Genomic DNA, 19,463 nt, shown 5'->3' with positions numbered 1-19,463 from the left:
ATTTCACCTCTTTCGTTTTGCTTTTTTTTTAAATTTTTATTCTTATGTTAATACCCATACATTACATCGTTAGTTTTAGATGTAGTGTTCCATGATTCATTGTTTGTGCATAACACCCAGTGCTCCATGCAGAATGTGCCCTCCTCAATACCCATCACCAGGCTAACCCATCCTCCCACCCTCCTCCCCTCTAGAACCCTCAGTTTGTTTTTCAGAGTCCATCGTCTCTCATGGTTCGTCTACCCCTCCGATTTCCCCCCCTTCATTCTTCCCCTCCTGCTACCTTCTTCTTCTTCTTTTTTTTTCTTAACATATATTGCATTATTTGTTTCAGAGGTACAGATCTGAGATTCAATAGTCTTGCACAATTCACAGCGCTTACCAGAGCACATACCCTCCCCAATGTCTATCACCCAGTCACCCCATCCCTCCCACCCACCCCCACTCCAGCAACCCTCAGTTTGTTTCCTGCGATTAAGAATTCCTCATATCAGTGAGGTCATATGATACATGTCTTTCTCTGTTTGACTTATTTCGCTCAACATAATACCCTCCAGTTCCATCCACGTCATTGCAAATGGCAAGATCTCATTCCTTTTGATGGCTGCATAATATTCCATTGTATATATATATACCACATCTTCTTTATCCATTCATCTGTCGATGGACATCTTGGCTCTTTCCACAGTTTGGCTATTGTGGACATTGCTGCTATACACATCGGGGTGCACGTACCCTTTCGGATCCCTACTTTTGTATCTTTGGGGTAAATACCCAGTAGTGACTTGCAAGTAATTTACCTATAGTATCTTATGTTCTTCTCCAACATGACTTTATTAAGAGCTATTATCCCAGGGTCCTGGGATCGAGCCCCGCGTTGGGCTCCCTGCTCCACGGGAAGCCTGCTTCTCCCTCTCCCACTCCCCCTGCTTGTGTTCCCTCTCTTGCTGTGTCTCTTTCTGTCAAAAAAATAAATAACATCTTAAAAAAAAAAGAGCTATTATCCCTATTATACCTAGATTATATCAATTTTTCAAGTTCATCATTTAGAATTTGATAACATTTTATTATATAGGGAACTTCATTATATTAATGCTTGCATAATGAGATTGATAGGCATTTAACATTTTAAAGATGTTTTTCTATTGTAATTGATAACATTGTATGTATATTTCATATCTGTATATATTTTATCTGCTTCAGTTTTCAGAAATTGAAATTTATATTTATTCACAAAGAATGAGTATTCCAAAATGATTTTTCTTAAAGGCACATATAGGCTAAATTCTTGAGGACCATTATTTTCTTATTAAATTATTTATCCTTTTGAAATAATCATTTGGCATGCTTTTTGCTATTAACTTCAGAATTTTAGGTATATATATATCTGATTTTAAAATAATATCTTTAACTAGTTTAAATATTTTAACTAGATATTATATTATTGGTTATTGAAGTACCAAAAAGGTATAAAATGACTTCATATTTTTAAGGTAATATTAGAGAAGTATAACAATTTCTCTTATATGACTGGTAAGTTAACAAAGGATAAAGGGGAACTTCATATAATAATTATTTATAAGCTGCTATAAAAAATTGTTATGGGTACTGTTGCTCCACGCTTTTAAAGATACCAGTTTTGAAATGCCAGTTGGCTTTGGAAAGAAACAGGGTTCTGTTGAGGCTTCCTGAACAAAAATGACAGGTGTACATGGATGATATGTTTTAATCCAGTTGTGTTGTTATGCACATCCATTTAGCAGATTTTTTTTGTTTCTCACGGGTCTTATTTTCTTTATTCCAATATGTGAGAATATTTTATTAATAATACTGGATTTTCACTTGTGAAGCTTTTTGTTTAAACCAGTTTCTTTTATTACAGAAACACCTGCTACGTTTCCAGACACTGTAAAGGAAAAAGAAACACCAACCGCTGGTGAAGATATTCAGCTAGAAAGTTCCATTCCACATACAGATTCAGGAATTGGAGAGGAGCAAGTGGCTAGCATCCTGAATGGGGCAGAAATAGAGGCGGGCCCAGGCCCTGATGCCATGAGTGAACTGTTATCCACTTTGTCATCTGAAGTGAAGAAATCACAGGAAAGCTTAACTGAGAACCCCAGTGAACTGTTGAAACCCGCACCATCCATATCTAGCATTAGTCAAACCAAAGGCATCAATGTCAAGGAGATACTGAAAAGTCTTGTGGCTGCCCCAGTTGAAATTGCAGAATGTGGCCCTGAACCTATCCCATACCCAGATCCAGCATTGAAGAGAGAAGCGCAAGCTATTCTTCCTATGCAGTTTCATTCCTTTGACAGGTGGGTACTGAATTTATTTTTCTTAGTGCTCCAAACACAGAAGGAAAATTAACCGTTTATTTTTAAAAATATTAGGAGGATCTCAAAAACCTTTATATTAAGTAATATAAATTCTTACTACAAAGAATATCGAAGTGATAGGTCAACCAGATTGATCTCATAGTAAGGCACTTAAATAATACATCTCAAAAAAGGAGTTTCAATATGGTATACAGGACAGCATGTTAAATTAGAAATAGGGAAATCCAGATTCTGATTAGAATCCATCATCACTACATTGAGGAAGTGCTTTTATCTTTTTGGACTTAATTGTTTCATGGATAAAATGGGGGAGGGGTAAGCCATATCTTTCCAAGGTTTGGTCTGGTTCTGGAATTCCTATATCATAGTACTGGAAACCAATAACTTCTGGAGACTAAATAAATAACTTGCTTTAAGTAATAAAATTCAAATTCGAGTTTTAAATGCAAGGATGGAAAAAATTTGAAAATATGCATTATCATCTGAAAATATGCATGGAATTTTCAGAATCAATGTAAAGGCCATATTTTGAGGCATGTATTTGAAAGTAAATATTGTTGAAAGGCATTTTAGGTTTTAAACTATTTATAACATGGCCCATATATCTGCATTCAAATGTTAAATCATACAAGGATTTTTAGTGAGAACAACTAATTTTTTTTCTGTTCCACTATATATGCCATAAAAATGATAGTTCACAGAAGCAGGATAAAACATTTTAGAACCAAAGAATTTGTTCATGTAATTTATCCTACTATTTAAAAACTTATGCAGCATTAGAAACATATTTTATGATAGTCATAATTACTAACAATAGTACTTAACATTGATAGTGGGACTAATATTTACATATTAGCCTATAAACTAAAGAATGTGTTTACCATCTGAATTAAATTGTTATTGATGTTGAAAACACTTACCCCCACGCAAAATTTGTGTGTGTGTGTGTGTGTGTGTGTGTGATGATTGGTAAACAATTGTTTTTTGTTTTAGAAAACAATTTAGGAAATCAAATGTTTCTTAAACTGGAATGTCAAAAATAAACATATAGTCAAAATGTAACAGCTATTCTGTATTACTTTTCTAAAATAGCCATACTGCTTTGTGCAAATATAGAGACAGTAATTTTTTAGTGTTTAGAGGTAGGAATATGGCAGGAAAGGCATTTTTCAGTTAAGATAGATTATCTTTTTTATATATATAAATGTAAATTAAGCTTTACCTTTAAACATTTTAACTACTGTTGTACAGATACTTCTTGAAAATTTATTGTGAAAATATAAATAGCTTTGGTCATCGTGTCAGATATAAAGATGGATAAAAACAGTGTTCCCTCCATTGAACTTACAGAGTTAGTAAATGGAGATGAAATGTTTGCAAAAAAAATGTCATTGCAAGATAAAATGTGTTAAGTATCAGAACTTTTAAAAACCAAAAAAAAAAAAAAAAGGAGAGGCTATGAAATGTAGGAAAATATTTCTTTTTTTTTTAATGGTTTGTGTTAAGATTATATTTGGATGTTCATTCATATAGTTCCTTGAACGTTCCTTATGCCATCTCAGATTGATGTCCTCTATTTCACCTATTTGGTTTATGTTCCCTGGATATATGTGGATGTGTCTTTATGAGTGTATGTAAACATATGTATGTAAGTATCTGTAATTGTGTATATCTATAAAAATGTTATAATAATTCAATTTAGGGTCATAAAAATTTTGTGTTCCACTTACTTTTAAATTACATATTTAAATTTTATGAAAATACAAACAAATAAATACAGAGGATTGTGATTTGCATAAGAGAATCCAGTGAAATAAAAATAAAGTTCAATGTTTTGTTTTAATTTGGATTATTGTTAGAACAGTGTTTTCATTAAAACTTAACAAAGCTATCACTAGAGTGCCAATATTCTCAGCTACTCAAAATTTATTACACTTTTGTGAATATTGCTTTAAAAAAAATAGAACTTTCCATTTGTTCCTGGTAGCATTTGTGCAAAGTGCAGTGGGAGTGGGATCATTATTCTAAATTGCATAAGTAGAAATGAAATCGAGGCACACAAAGCATATTTCCATTCTTTTGGGGGAAAGGGTCTGTAGTGTAGTTAATGTATGCAGTAGCTCAAGTACTATCAAATGTAAATGATGAGGTGATATTGATGAAAGGAGGGGATTGAGGTCTCAGGGGGCGCTGATGACGGATTGAACAGAAGCGGCCTTGCAGTGCACGTAACTCAAGTCTGTCGTCTTCACTGCTCAAAGCCATAATGGGAGGTGGCAGTCTGAAATGAGTTGCCACGGCAAAGAGTATTATTTTTGAAATGCTTTCACACAAATCACTAGGCCCTGCATACAACTTAGTTTCATGCTTTAATGTCATCAGGAGGCACAAATTGGTGTGTCTAATTGTTTGCCACCTGCCAGCAAAATGAGCTGCCAGCCAGCCAGACGGGTTTGATTGTCTGTCAGCCATTCAATAGATTGAGAGTGACAACATCAAAAATTTTACTCCAAACTCTAGAGCTTTGAGCAGCTTTTCAGAGACATCATCCCCACAAGTGCTTCTGGACAACTGAATTTTTCAATTATATTTCCCATATATTGCTACCATTTGCCTTATCTGTCTTAAGGTAGCTATAATTATATTATGAAGTATATAAACATATTTCTGAAGCACTAAAGTCTGAAATCCAAGTTATGACATGTCTTTTAACATCAGATTGAATTCCTTGAAAATAGGATCCAAGATGACATGCCTTAGAAGCAAAGTCCTGACGACTACCAGTTTCAAACACAGAATTATCATGGGTCTTACTCCACCAATAATGTATTTTCATTTTTATCTTTAGTTGAAAAATAGCTATAGTCTCAGTTGCTCATTTCTTTGTAACTAAATCATGCTTCCTAATAATATTGCACAACCCCAGTGGAGATCACCTATAGGATTTTACTTTTGTTAGCCAATAGTTTATTGGTTTTATTGTAAACATGCTAACAATGCATTCTTTATACTCATTTTATACTGTAAATTTGAAAATACTTTCCTAAAACAACTGATGTAATTTGAGTTATGTTAACTTACATTCCACATAGGATGTTTCTCCCCACTTGGGATGGAGCATTTATGAATTTCAGTTGTGAAATTTTTCTTTTAGGTAGATTATTTTCTTTAGGTAGATTACAACATCAAGTTTTAGAAACATCTAGACTTACCTAAAATAAAGCTTTTTCTTTCAGTATTTTATCACATTGTATTATGAACTATTATATAAATATTCTTATTTACATATCTCGGAAGTGCTGATTCTTTTTCTTTCATTTCTTCCAGTCATCATTTGTGCAGATTTACGTATATGTCTGATTGCACTGAGTGGTCCTAACAGATACATATTTATGAATTGTAAAGCACTGAAAATGCTAGAGATTCTCTAGTACTGTTCTACAGTGAGGAAACACTATGTATACAAAGGAAATAAAGTTATGAAATGATAACATTATCATGGTTTTATTTCTAACAGAAGTGCTTAATAATCTCATCATAGAACACAAACCAAATTGCAAAATTCCCCAACAATACAATCTCTTTTGATAGATTTAAATATAGATATATAATTTATAAAATATTCTAGCTGAGCTATATTTTTTATACATTAGTACCTGTGTAACTTTTAGATTGGGGTAGTGCTTTTCTCTAAAACCACCAATTAAGTTTTATCCTATCTTTTATGTAAATATTGTAATGTTGTATATCCACATGATTTTAATCTTTGGAGAATTTGGTGTATATATATGTGATTTAGGTCAGTCTTAATTCCCCAGGGATTTCTAAGATAGCCCTCCCCTGTTTAGTTTGGACAAAAGACAGGGGAAAAAAAAAAAGCAGCTTCTTCGTTTTAACTGTTATTATGTTTTAGAGAATTATTTTATGTCTGGGATACCACAAAAAGCTCACAATTGTGTTGCTTCTCTGGCTAACAAACATTGATCTTACATGATTTATATTTCATCCCTTTTGATTTTACAATCCACTTATGTTTGAATTACTGGGTTTGATAAGTTCAGGCAGACTGGTCTGTATATTATTCCCCTCAAACTTTTAATTTCTTCACTTTCAAGTGGTTTATTCTTTGAATAAGAAAATCTCTAAAATAAAAATTATAAATATTATAGGACTAAAAAGGCAATATAGATAGCCTTCATATTATTAAACCTAAAATATAAGGTTTGGCTAACTATTTTTTCTCTAGCTTTTTAATATTAACATTTTTAACATTAGTGCTAAGGATGACAATTGAGGGAAAATAATAAAGAAATGTTTGATAGAGTTGATGGAATCTTCCTACATTGATTTAAGATTATAAAAAATTATAATTACTACTGAGGACTTCAATTTCTATTCCTTTACTTTTCTAGTTTTTGTGAAGTGTTTTGCTTCTATCACTTAAAGGATGAACAAGTAATTATAAGCCAAATTGATTAAAAGTCTGCCAACCTTTACATTTCAAAGTTTCTATGATGTCTAGCCACTGAAATTCCAGCCTTTATTATGCTCCAAGTGTCCTGGGTATAGTATTTTGAGGCCAGTTGCCAGACGATGCAGTTTTGACTGAGCATGGTGGTCTGATGTCCCCAATGTTGTTGCCTTTGTCTCTCCTGGCATTTACACAGACGAGTCAGTGAGCCGAAAAAGTATCTCTCTTTAAAGAGTGGATTAATGAAATACTCAGTTATTTCTTATACATATTTTTTCATTGATATTCTAAATATTTTACAAAATAGAGAGTACAAAACATGAAAATGTCACAGCAGTAACCTTGTGATTTCTGATGAGCTGTAATAAATTGTAGTATCACCCTAAAACCAGTAACATTGTTTTTTTCCTAAGCTTCAGTTTTTTCTTTCAAGATAAATGTTTAGCATTTATATAAGTCTTGTTAGGGAAGAGTGTTAATCTGGAAATTTAGGAGAATTGGGCGTTGATAATAGATCTCTTTGTAATTAGTTGTGTGATGTGACTTTTATTCTCTTTGGCTCTCTGGGACCCCGTTTCTCAGCATATAAAATAATGCATTACTTCTTAAAAGTCCCAAAAATTTCCAAAATCCTATCATAAGTGAAATGATCTTGTAATTAGTCTCAAAAAAGTAGCAGATAGCTATTTTTGAACTTGGTTAAAAGACGTGAATCCCAGAAAAGATAGGACATGTATATTCCCAAAGCTATCACCTCACTTTAGGCCCTCAGTATCCCTTAAGTGGATTCCTTCTCTTATCTCCTAAATAGCCTTACTATTTCCAGGCCCTGCCACCCCACCAGTGTATCTTCCACATTTATGCTAGAGTCATTTTTCTTAAATGCAAAACTGATAAAAATTCTGAAATAATTTTTACTTATTATAAAATATATTAAAAAATAAAAGATGAACTTCTTAGTTTGAAATGTCCTTACCTTTTATCAGTCATAAGGATGTATTTATAGTTCCTTCAGTCTACTATGTTTTTTCATATCTCTTTGCCTCACTAAGGTTTTACTACTGAACTTTTCTCTTCTTGGCCAATTCCCTTTGTGCTACTTTTAGATTCAGCTCACTGTTCCCATATAATGCACATCCTTTGTGTTCCTGAAAGATCCTGTGCATAACTCTGATCAAAGCAATTATGAAAATATATTGCACAGTTGATTTGTTGGTTTCTTGTATTTCCTTCAGGTATCTCTAAGGCATGGGTTATATCTTTCTTTCTTTTTATCCCTCAAACTTGTCAGTGAAGTTGTATTCCTTTAACCTGTCAGTGCTCAATAAGTGTTACAGAAAAGAGAGTGGGGGCAGAAAGAAGAAAGGGATCCTTATAGGGTGTCACAAATAATTATAAAACTCAGCTTGCCTTGATGAGTCACTATTGAAAAACCCTTATCTTCATTACTTTACTTTATACATAGGCCAAATCTTGAGGTATACAGATAAAGTAGGAACCTTTTTATAAGATTCACAGAACTGTATTAACTCATTCATGTTATTGTATCTTCTGTCTCCCCATATTAGAACATAAGTTCCATGAAGGCAGGGATTGTGTCTGTTCTATATATCTCTGTATATCAGAATTTAGAACTGCCCCTCACACATCATAGTGCTCAATAAATATTTGTTGAATGAATGAACGAATGAATCTTAGAGCACACCCCAAATCTCTGGTTTTAAGATAGCATAAATTCAGTGATGGAAAAATTTACACTGGTATGTATTATATATCACTCAGTGTATTACAAAACGTAGTTAACCACTCGAACATTTTGTTGGAGTTAGATTGAATAATCTCTTGGCTTGTGCTGTTTTGATGATAACCGTTGTGAGTTTTATGTAGTACAGAGGGATCATCTATGTATTTATAGTTTGCAGTCTTAAGGTATGGAACAGAATTGTGAAATTGTGTGGGAAACATGGAAAGAATGTTCTTAGGATAGAAAAATGCAGTTGGTAAAGTGTGTGTAGTATAGAGGATTCTATGTATGCATCTGTATGAATAGCATATTTAGAAGGAGAGTGGAATATGTTAATAGTTTAGATTGGTGGCTGTTAACTTTTTTGTGGATGTATTTTTGAAATCCAGATAATTATTTGCTTATCCTAGAAAAAGTTGTATGCACTTCAAAATTTTACATATACTTGAGGGTATTTATGGAATCGAAATGGGTACCCACAACGGTTATGTAGACTACTAGGTAAGCCTTTTGGTATGGATGGAATAAGTTACCAAGTGGAACATGTTGAGTCGCTTATAGAAGATTTTATAAGAGCTGAAAAGTTAAATTTTTATATAATGTGTTAGCACATATTGATAAATGTAAACTTGCGGTTTTGTAAAATAGATTGTTAGGACAGAGAATAGTTTGATGTGTTAGGGAATGGGCAGTGTTGAAGAAATGATATTAAGGACAGGAATGTACAGTACTCTGATTCTAGTAAACCAGTTGGCCATTATAATCAAAGGAGAAATAGTAGGCAGCATGTAAAGTTGTAGGCTGAGAAAGAATATGAGAAATCGGTCAAATCCAGCTTCCCACCTCTCTCAACCCTGATTCTTTGAGAAGAATGAAGCTTCACTACTTGGAAATAAAGATATTAATGATTCTAGGTAGTTTATCTTTTAAAATGATACTTCTTTATTATTTAAGGTTAATACAATGTCAAATTCAGAATTTTGTGTGTGTGTAATTCATCTAAATATGCTAAAGTAACATGGGAAACCCCTGTGTTTAAAATGTCAAGGCTTGAAAGCTAAATAGATCTTTAACTGTATCAAGTGTATCATCGAGTTCTTTTTCATCATAACAACTATGAAAAACAAATTTTTTTCAGAAAAATAAAGTATAACCTTACTATAGCATTAGATGTTACTCAGTATTCCTTGGTTAATTTTTAGCTTTACTATGAAGGAGCTTCAGAATCTGGCTTTCAGAGTGGTTTTTATGTTTTTATGACAGTTTTACACATGGAGAATATAATATGGGTAAGAAGGACATTTTATGCATATTTTACCAAAAAAACTGCAGATGCAAAATATTCTAACTTGAGCACACATTTTCCCAGTTTTTCCAGATTCGTGATTATAGCCTACAAGCCATCTTAAGAAAGGTCTGCATGCTCCAAATTCGACATAAGCATTTGCCAAATGAATTAAAGTCAACACACTTCACAATATATCCTAATGTCCATATCCTTTTCACCAATGAAATTGGCCTCAGAAGTTAAAAAAGAAAAGAAATGGGGCGCCTGGGTGGCTCAGTTGGTTAAGCGACTGCCTTTGGCTCAGGTCATGATCCTAGAGTCCCTGGATCGAGTCCCGCATCGGGCTTCCTGCTCGGCAGGGAGTCTGCTTTGTCCTCTGACCCTATCCCCTCTCAGGTGTTCTCTCTCTCTCATTCTCTCTCTCTCTCAAATAAATAAATAAAATCTTTAAAAAAAAAAGAAATGAAAAGAAAAAGATAAGACAACTGAATGTTGACTGTATATGTCATGGCAGGGTTGGATTTCATCTTAAACCTTGTGTTTGTTATTTTTCCATCACTTCTTGCTTTGTAGGAGTGTCGTGGTACCTGTTAAGAAGCCCCCTCCAGGTAGTTTGGCTGTAACCACTGTGGGAGCCACTGCTGCTGGAAGTGGGCTGCCAACAGGCAGTACCTCTAATATATTTGCTGCTACTGGAGCTACACCAAAAAGTATGATTAATACAACAGGTATTGTCCTTATATATTTTTGTGATACCTCATCTTTTTCTTTCTGTTTTCTATATCTTCATTTTTCTGCTTATTTGATCTTAAAAATTAAAATGCCCTGATCATTTAGGATTATCATAATCTTTAAGAAGGTTCTACTTTATGATACTACCTTTCAGAATTTGTCTGTACTTCTAAGACATTTTTTAGTGGTCATTTTAGAGGACACTATTGGTTTTTGTTTTGAGGCTTCTCAAAACACAGTGCTATTTACTTTCAGAGTTAAATCAGATTGCTGAAAGGTGTTTGGGGAGCAAAACCAAAAGATAATGTAAACACTGAAGTTTGATATGTAAAAAATTAGTAAATCGTATCAAGAATATCACTAAATATGTTAGTGATAGAAAATAGATTTAGTGACGTTTACTGGTTAAATCTTAATGTATATTTTTTGCAAAATCCTCTTAAGGAAAGGCAGAGCTCCCCTAAGAACCTTGACGATATGCAAGAGCCTCAACTTGATGGGAAAAAAATGCATGTAATAAGAACCATTATTTGACATTGAATTAATTTATGTACTTACTTAGATTACAGTTGTATCCAGTTCATTGTCCAACATTTTCCTAATGATGCTAGGAACAGAAAATACCAAATCACTACAAATTTTAAAAGCCTGCCTAAAATAACCTTTATTTATGTAAATTTCCAGAAATGTTCCTGTTGATTATTAGCTAAATAAATCCTTACCCAAATCTTTGTGATTCCATTTTAGGTATTTATACAACGCAAGATGATCCCTGACTTTTCTTCCCTGACTATAGTAGCCTTCTCTTCTCCAAACTGTATAGCCTTGAACTTTTCCATCTATTATCATTACTTAGATTCTTCCCATTTTTATTAATTTCATAGCTCTTCTATGTGCTTTCTGTATCTATCTTGTTTATCATAACCACCCGAGTCTGACATATCATGAACAACACATTTATGGGGTTGTAGTAAGTAGAATATACTCTATCACGCATATTTATAGTAGCAAATAAACATTATTGATGGCATTGTGTTAAAGAACATAACATCCTTGGTTTATATATATTATAAATAAATATATCTGGCTTGTCTGAAGACTTTAAAATTTTTCTATACAGTTTATAATCTTATTCTTTATATTCATTCTGCTTTCTAGAAATAGAAAGAAAATATTTTTCTTTTACCAAAACATCTATCAAAAAACATGTTAAAATTTTTAAATATGCAAGTGTAGTAGAAAGAAATCTCCATTTAGTGTCTACTGAATAATTCCTTATTTTTAAGAGATAGGTTAAAGGAAAATTAAATTACCCCTTTTTTATCTTTATGTGAAACAAGTTATAATATTTTCTTATAATTTCTATTTTATGAATTAATAGATATAAGAAGTGATGTAGCAAGAAGTCTAGTGATAGTATAAAGTACATAATATTACAGTGGAAAATAAAATGTAAGTAATTAAACATCCTCCTCAGAAATATGTACAGACACACCTACACACACACACACACACACACACATTTTGTGTGCCAACACCTAAACTGGACACATTGTCCAGTTTAGATTTTGGCAAGTAGATGCTATGTAAGTGTTGCAGAAGAAATCTCAGTAACCAATTCAGTTTTGTAGGAATTAGTGTGAGATAAGATAATATTCAGGAACACTAGATGTCCCTCAACTCCACAGCTCTTTAAAATACTTACATGGTGTATTATAGAAAAAGTCTGTTCCAAAGTGGCATCTTCATATCGTTGAGGAGAACTCATTATTTTAAAATCAGGTACAATTATATTCATTATAGCCCTTCTTAAAGCATTCATTTTATCAAAATAAGTATTTGATGCTCCAGTGCCACCAATTTTTGCTCAGTTTGTTGTAAATTGTATCTTAGATGGTGAAAACTAAAAATATTACAATATAGCAATAAAAACATAAATTTTTCACATCTAAATTGGAATTGTTTTATCAGCCTCATTTTATCTAAAATTATTTTCATTTGTTAATGTCTTTTATTTATAACCCATTTGTAATATGTAATTCTGTTAGATTAATATAAGTAAATCAACTGGATTTTAATATAACAGCTATTATTTATAATTATAAAGAGTTATTAGTATACTAATGGCAAAATGATTTTTTAATTGTTGAATTCTGTTTTGAAATTCAGATGAGTAAATCTTCAAAATCAGATAGTAATGATATAGTGAATTATTTTGTTAAATAAATTTATTTTTAAGGCTAAAAATTATTATTTTGGGAACAGGTGCCGTGGATTCAGGGTCCTCCTCCTCTTCCTCCTCTTCTAGTTTTGTGAATGGTGCTACCAGCAAAAACCTTCCAGCTGTACAAACTGTTGCTCCAATGCCAGAGGACTCGGCTGAAAACATGAGGTATACATTACTACCTGTTTATACTCATTTTACAACTCCATCCTCAAACATAGTGAAACAGTACACAGTAAATGCAAAGGTATAGTTATGAATTCTTGAGAAGGGCTAATTATGCATTTTGTGACTGCATTTCATAATTGTATTGTTCTGGTATTTTTAAAAGTCACTCACTATATTTCAGAGCCGAAACAGAGATTTTGAATGATGTTCAGACATGACTCTGCTGAATTTGTCATCCATTGTCCTATATAGCATGTTACTGTTTCCAATAAAGTAAAAAACGTGCACAAATGGTAACATGATAACATTGTGCATCTTTGCAGTGGTGATGAAAAGTTTAAAATATAGACTTTCAAAATAAATCTGCAAAGTTATATATAATATATATGTAATTGAATAAACAAACATCTTTTTTATTGTGCTGAATAGATAAAAAGTTATGGTAGCACATCACAGAGCATTCCTAGAACAGACTAGTCCACAGTCTTAAATTACACACACAGGTGTGTGTGTGTGTATTCACATTTTAAATTCAAGAATTACACAAATACAGAGTATAAAAGCTCAGTGAAACAGTGAAAACACTCATGTTACCATCACCCAAGTCAAGAAATAATGTTCTAAGTACCCCAGAAGCCCCCACCTTGTGTTCCTTTTCCTGTCAGTAATCTTGCTCCTCTTCAGATTCATAACCCTGACTTTTAATACAAGGGTAGCTTTGTCTTTTTTGAATTTTATGTAAATGAAATTGCACAGTATGTGTTTTTTTGTCTGTAGCGTCTTTTGTCTGGCCTTGTTTATGAGATTCATCCATGTTGCATGTAGTAATAGTTTATTTTTATTCCATTTTTATTCCTTTGTAGGTGGATACTAGAATTTATTAAACTATTTTACTGATGATGGGCATTTGAAATTTTCTAGGTTTAGACTATTACAGATAATGCTGCTTTTTACACAGTGATGCTGCTTGTACATTAGTCTTGGGTGTACCACACATTTATTTGCATGCATATCTGATGGGTAAATAACATGGAGTAGAATTGCTGATTCATTTGATTGTGCATGTTCAGTTTTATTAGATAATGCCAAATAGTTTTCCAAAGTGGTTATGAAAGTTTAGTAACTCAGCAGCAACATATGAGAGTTCCTGTTTCTTCATATCTTTAATGGTACTTAGTACTGCCACTCATATTTTAGCCCTTTTGGTGAAAGTATTTCACTGTATTTATAGTTTGCATTTTCCTTGTGATTAATGGGGTTGAGCAACTTCTTACATATTTATTAGTCTTTTGGTTTTATTTTTTTGTATTTGCCTGTTGAAATCTCTTTCCCATTTTTAAAAATTGAGTTGTTTTTCTTCTTATTAGTAATTTTTAAGGTTCTTTATGCATTTGAAAATGGTTCTTTTGAAGATTTTATGTTTTATATATATCTTGTCCTATCCTGTGACTTTTCTATTCATTTATATGAATCTGTTTGGGTCCACAGAAGTTGTAATTTTACTGAAACTCAATTTGTCAAGTCTTTTTTAGTGCTTTTTTGATTGTAGATGAAAATTTTGCCTACATTTTCCCCACCTTATGTACAGTCCATCAGAATTGAGTTCTGTGAATTTAATGAGGTAGGAGTAATATGAATGTCAGGATGACCCAGCATCATTTATTTGAAAAACTCTTCCTTCCTTCCATCTCTGCCACTTTGTCACAAATCAAGTGCCCCCAAATGCTGGATTCTGATTTGCCACTCAGTTCTGCCTCATTTGCCTGTCTGTGTTTCCTTGTGCCATACTGTCATAATTAGCTTTAGGTTTAATAAAGATCAGTATCTGGTTGAATAAGATCTTTCTACCTTGTCCTTTTCTTTTTCAAATAAGTCTGAGGTATTCTTGGTACTTAGCATTTCTATTTAAAATTTAGAATCAGTTTGTCAGTATCCATATTAAAAAAATCTTGATGGAGTTTGGACTATGAATGGAATTCATACATCTGTTGCAACTAAAGATCTATATTACATCTATCGATCTCCTTCAATATTGAAATTTTCAAGCTATGAGCATCATATATTCCTTCCATTTCTTTGTTTTTTTTTTAAAATTGTTCCTAGTAACAATATTTAGTTTTCTAGGTAGAAATTTACATGTTCCTATTTCATTTATTCTTAGGATTGTTTTAATATTTTGTATTTGTATCCTTTTTTTCTAGTTAGTTTTCAAATCAGTATTATTGAGACCATTTATTTATATTGTTTCAACTCAATAAAAATACTCATTTTGAGTGTACATTTTGATGTGTTTTGTTCCATTTATATACCTATATAACCACCCATAACCCCAGAAAGTTCGCTTTTGCTCCCTATGTAATTCATTATCTTTACCTCAGGCAAACACTTATGTACTCTTTAATACTATATCTTAAATTTGACTTTTCTAGGGTTTCATATAGATGGAGTCATACAGAATATACTTTTTTTTGTTTCTATCTTCTTTCACTCAGTTTCTGAGTTTCTGAGATTCATCCATATCTTTTTGTTTTCTGTGGACATTTAATATTCCATGGACATAACTTAGAGTAAAATTCCTGGTTGTATAGTAAGTATATGCTTATCCTAGTAAGAAACTGCTATTTTGCACAGTGGTTGTATTATATTATATTCTTGTCAACAATGTGTAAAAGTACTATTTTGTTCTCCATTCTTGTCAACACTGGTATTGTTAATCTTTTTAGTTTAAGACTGTATAATGGCTGGATAAGCATATCTCATTTGGTTTTATTTTCCATTTTCCTGATGATTAATGGTGATAAGGTTTTTTTTTTATGTGCTTATGGGTTATTGAAATCTTTTTTTTTGATTGATTGATCTTTATTTATTTATGTATTTACTACAGAACCAGTTTTTAAATTGTTAATCATTTACCTACATACCACTGTCTGTCCTCCTTCCTTCCATCTCTTCCCTTTTTTCCTTCCTCTCTCTCCCTTTCTTTCATTTTTTAATTTTTTCTTTTATTTTCTCTGTCTTCCAATATTCCTTTTTTTTATTATTATGTTATGTTAATCAACATACATTACATCATTAGTTTTTGATGTAGTGTTCCATGATTCATTGTTTGCGTATAACACCCAGTGCTCCATGCAGTACGTGCCCTCTTTAATACCCATCACCAGGCTAACCCATCCCCCTGGAACCCTCAGTTTGTTTCTCAGAGTCCATAGTCTCTCATGGTTTGTCTCCCCCTCTGAATTCCCCCCCTTCGTTCTTCCCTTCCTGCTATCTTCTCTTCTTTTTTTTTTTTTAACATATAATGCATTATTTGTTTCAGAGGTACAGGTCTGTAATTCAACAGTCTTACACAATTCACAGCACTCAACATAGCACATACCCTCCCCAGTGTCTTATCACCCAGCCACTCCATCCCTCCCACCCCCCGCCACTTTGCTCTTTAAAAAAATTTGGCTTGTTTTTCTTATTGAGTTGTAAGAGTTCTTTATATATTCTGAATATATATCCTGTCAGACTGCATAATTTTTCTGTTCCCTTTTATATTTTTATTTTGTTGAAAGTATTAAGAACAGCAACTTTCTGATTTTGATAAAGTCCATTGTTTCAAAAAGTCTTTTCTGTTATGGTTTGTGCCTTTGTATCCTAAGAAATCTTTACCTACCCCAAAGTCATGAAGATATTCTTACATTTTCTTCTAAGATTTTAGTTTTTAGCTTTTATGATTAGGCCTGTGATCCATTTTCACTTAATTTTTACGCATATGGTTGGAAAAAGTTGGGGTTTGTTTTTATTCATTTTTATATCAGTTTTTCAGCATAATTGAATTACCTTAGCACATTGGTTTAAAATCAGTTGACCACCTATGTGTGGATCTATTTCTGGACTCCATACTGTTCCATGATCTATATGGCTATTCTTATGCCAATACCCTACTGTTTTCATTACTGGAGCTTTTTTTTTAAACAGATTCCTAACCTGCTGTGGGTGCCTGTCACCCTGCCTTATTTTCTTTCTTTTTTTTTTTTTAAAGATTTTATTTATTTATTTGACAGAGAGAGACACAGTGAGAGAGGGAACACAAGTAGGGGGAGTGGGAGAGGGAGAAGCAGACCTCCCATGGAGCAGGGAGCCCCATGCGGGGCTCGATCCCGGGACTCCGAGATCATGACCCGAGCCGAAGGCAGATGCCCAATGACTGAGCCACCCAGGTGCCCCATTACTGGAGCTTTATAGTAAATCTTCAAAGCAGGTGGTACAGGTTTTCTAACTCTGTACCTTTCTACAGTTGCTTTGATTGTCCTAGGTTATTTGCATTTTCATATATTATTTTAGAATTTGCTTGCACTTGACAGTTTCTAAAAAAAAAAGATGCTGCAATTTTAATTAGGATCGTGTTGAATCTTTAATTAAATTAAGGAGAATTGATGTCTTAATAATATTGAGTCTTCCAATCTATGTACATTGTCTATATCCATTCATTGAGATCTTTAATTTCTCTCAACAACTTACTATAGTTTTCATTGTAAAGGTCTTATGCTTACTTTTGTCATTTTTAGTATTTTTTTCATGTCTTTGATGATATTCTAATTAGATTTTTTACTTTAAATTTCCAATTTTGAATTAGAAGCCAAACAAAAAGGAGTCAATAATGTATGTCTCCATTTATACAAATGCAAATAAATTTATCTTAACAGAGTAAATTGATGATTGCCTGTGTCAGTTATACCTCAGTAGTGTTAAAGAAATGAAAGATGTCAAATGGGTGTTTATTGTGTATAGAAAGAGAATTTATTTTTGTATTTTTGACTTTATGTCCTGCAGCTTTGTTTAATCCACTTAATTTTAGTAGACCGTGGTGGTTTAGAACTTTTCTCAACTCAATAATTATAGTACTATTTGTAGATTCCTTATTATTTTCAATGTGTAAGATAGTGTCATTTGTAGTTTTAGTGATATTTATCCTTAAGTGTTTGAGAATTCACCAATGGAGCCACATCTAAATGGAATTTTCTTTATGGGAGGGTTTTAAATTATGAATTAAGGTTCTTTAATGGATAAATGACTATTCAGATTTTCATTTTGGGGAGGTTTGGGGGGTTTTTTTGCATCAGTTTTGGTCATTTGTGACTTCTAGGAATTTAGCCATCTTATCTAAATGGTTGGATTAATTTCCATAAGGTTTTTATATTTTATTATTTTAAAATATTTGTAGGGTGCCTGAGTGGCTCAGTTGATTAAGCATCTACCTTCAGCTCAGGTTTTGATCCTGGGCTCCTGGGATGGAGCCCCACAATGGACTTCCTGCTCAGTGGGAAGTCTGCTTCTCTCTCTCCTTCTGTCTCTCCCTCAGCTCATGTTCTCTTTCTCTTGCTCACTCTCTCTCAAACAAGTATTTTTTAAAATAAAATATTTTTAGGATCGCTAATGATGTTCTGTCTTTCATTCAAGATTTTGTTAATTTATGTCTTTTTCTCATTTTATCATTATTAAAATAGCTACTGATTTTTCGATATTAGATTTTTTTCCAGAACTTAGCTATTAGCTTCCTTTATTTTTTTTCTGTTTTCGATTACACTGAATTCTTTTATTAACTCCTTTTCATTATCTGAGGCTTACTTGCTTTTCTCTTTCTAGATTCTTAGGATGGAAACTTAGATTAGGAGTGTATAAGGTATGGTCCATGGGCTAAATTGCTTGCCACCAGTTTATATTAAAAAATAAACTTTTGTTGGTATATAGTTGCATCATTTGTTTATAATTCGCTTATGATTGCTTTCACGTTACAGTGGCAGAGTTAAGTTGTTGTAACCTCTGTATAGTATTGCCTAAAAACTTAAAATATTTACTATCTTACCCTTTAGAGAAAACATTTGCTGAACCCTTGCTTAGATCATTGATTTTAGATCTTCTTTTCTAATATGAGCTTTTAAAGCCACAACTTGTCCTTAAAGCAGTGTTTTACCTGTATTTAACAAATTTCATTATAATGTTTTAATTTTCATTCAGTATTTTTTCTACATTTCCCTATAATTTCTTTTTTGACTCATAGGTCTTTCAGAGGTACATTTTGAAATTGACCTTTTCTCAGTTAAACATAATGCTGTGAGATCCGTCCAACTTGTTCAATAGGTTCTTCCATTTGTATTTCTTAGTAGTGTTCCATGGTATGAATATATGACAGTTCATTCAACTATTCACCCATTAAAGGACATTTAGTTTTTTTTCCCAGTTTTTGGCTTTTATGAAAAAGAGCTGCAGTGAACATTTTTTTTGTAATCATAAGTTTTCATTTCTCTGGAATAAGTGCTCAAGAGTGAGATTACTGAGCTTTATGGTAAGTACCTCATTAGTTTTATTAAAAAAAAAAAAAACTTCTACCAGCAATGTATACATAGTCCAGTTTCTCTTCATTTTTACCAACATTTGGTATTGTCTTTTTTTTTTTTTTTAATCATTCTGGTAGGTAGGTACTGATATTTCATTGTGGTCCTAAT

The 19,463-nt window shown here is 32.6% G+C and overlaps 1 protein-coding gene across 7 annotated transcripts in view; it reads left to right on the top strand.

Annotated features, from left to right (window-relative positions):
- The window catches only part of NBEA (neurobeachin), a 683,633-nt gene that overhangs the window by 270,355 nt on the left and 393,815 nt on the right, over nt 1-19,463 (top strand). For all 7 annotated transcript variants that reach the window (XM_035003560.1, XM_035003559.1, XM_035003554.1 and 4 more), the window contains 3 exons: nt 1,883-2,321; nt 10,419-10,573; nt 12,843-12,969. In XM_035003560.1, coding sequence (XP_034859451.1) covers nt 1,883-2,321; nt 10,419-10,573; nt 12,843-12,969 — 721 coding nt within the window. The remainder of the gene's footprint in view (nt 1-1,882; nt 2,322-10,418; nt 10,574-12,842; nt 12,970-19,463) is intronic.

The sequence above is a fragment of the Mirounga leonina genome, unplaced genomic scaffold (genome assembly GCF_011800145.1).
Source record: "Mirounga leonina isolate KUSES-001 unplaced genomic scaffold, KU_Mleo_1.0 Mir_127, whole genome shotgun sequence".
Lineage (NCBI taxonomy): Eukaryota > Metazoa > Chordata > Mammalia > Carnivora > Phocidae > Mirounga > Mirounga leonina.
The sequence above is the reverse complement of the archived record's forward strand: the minus strand, read 5'-3'. Positions and strand labels throughout refer to the sequence as shown.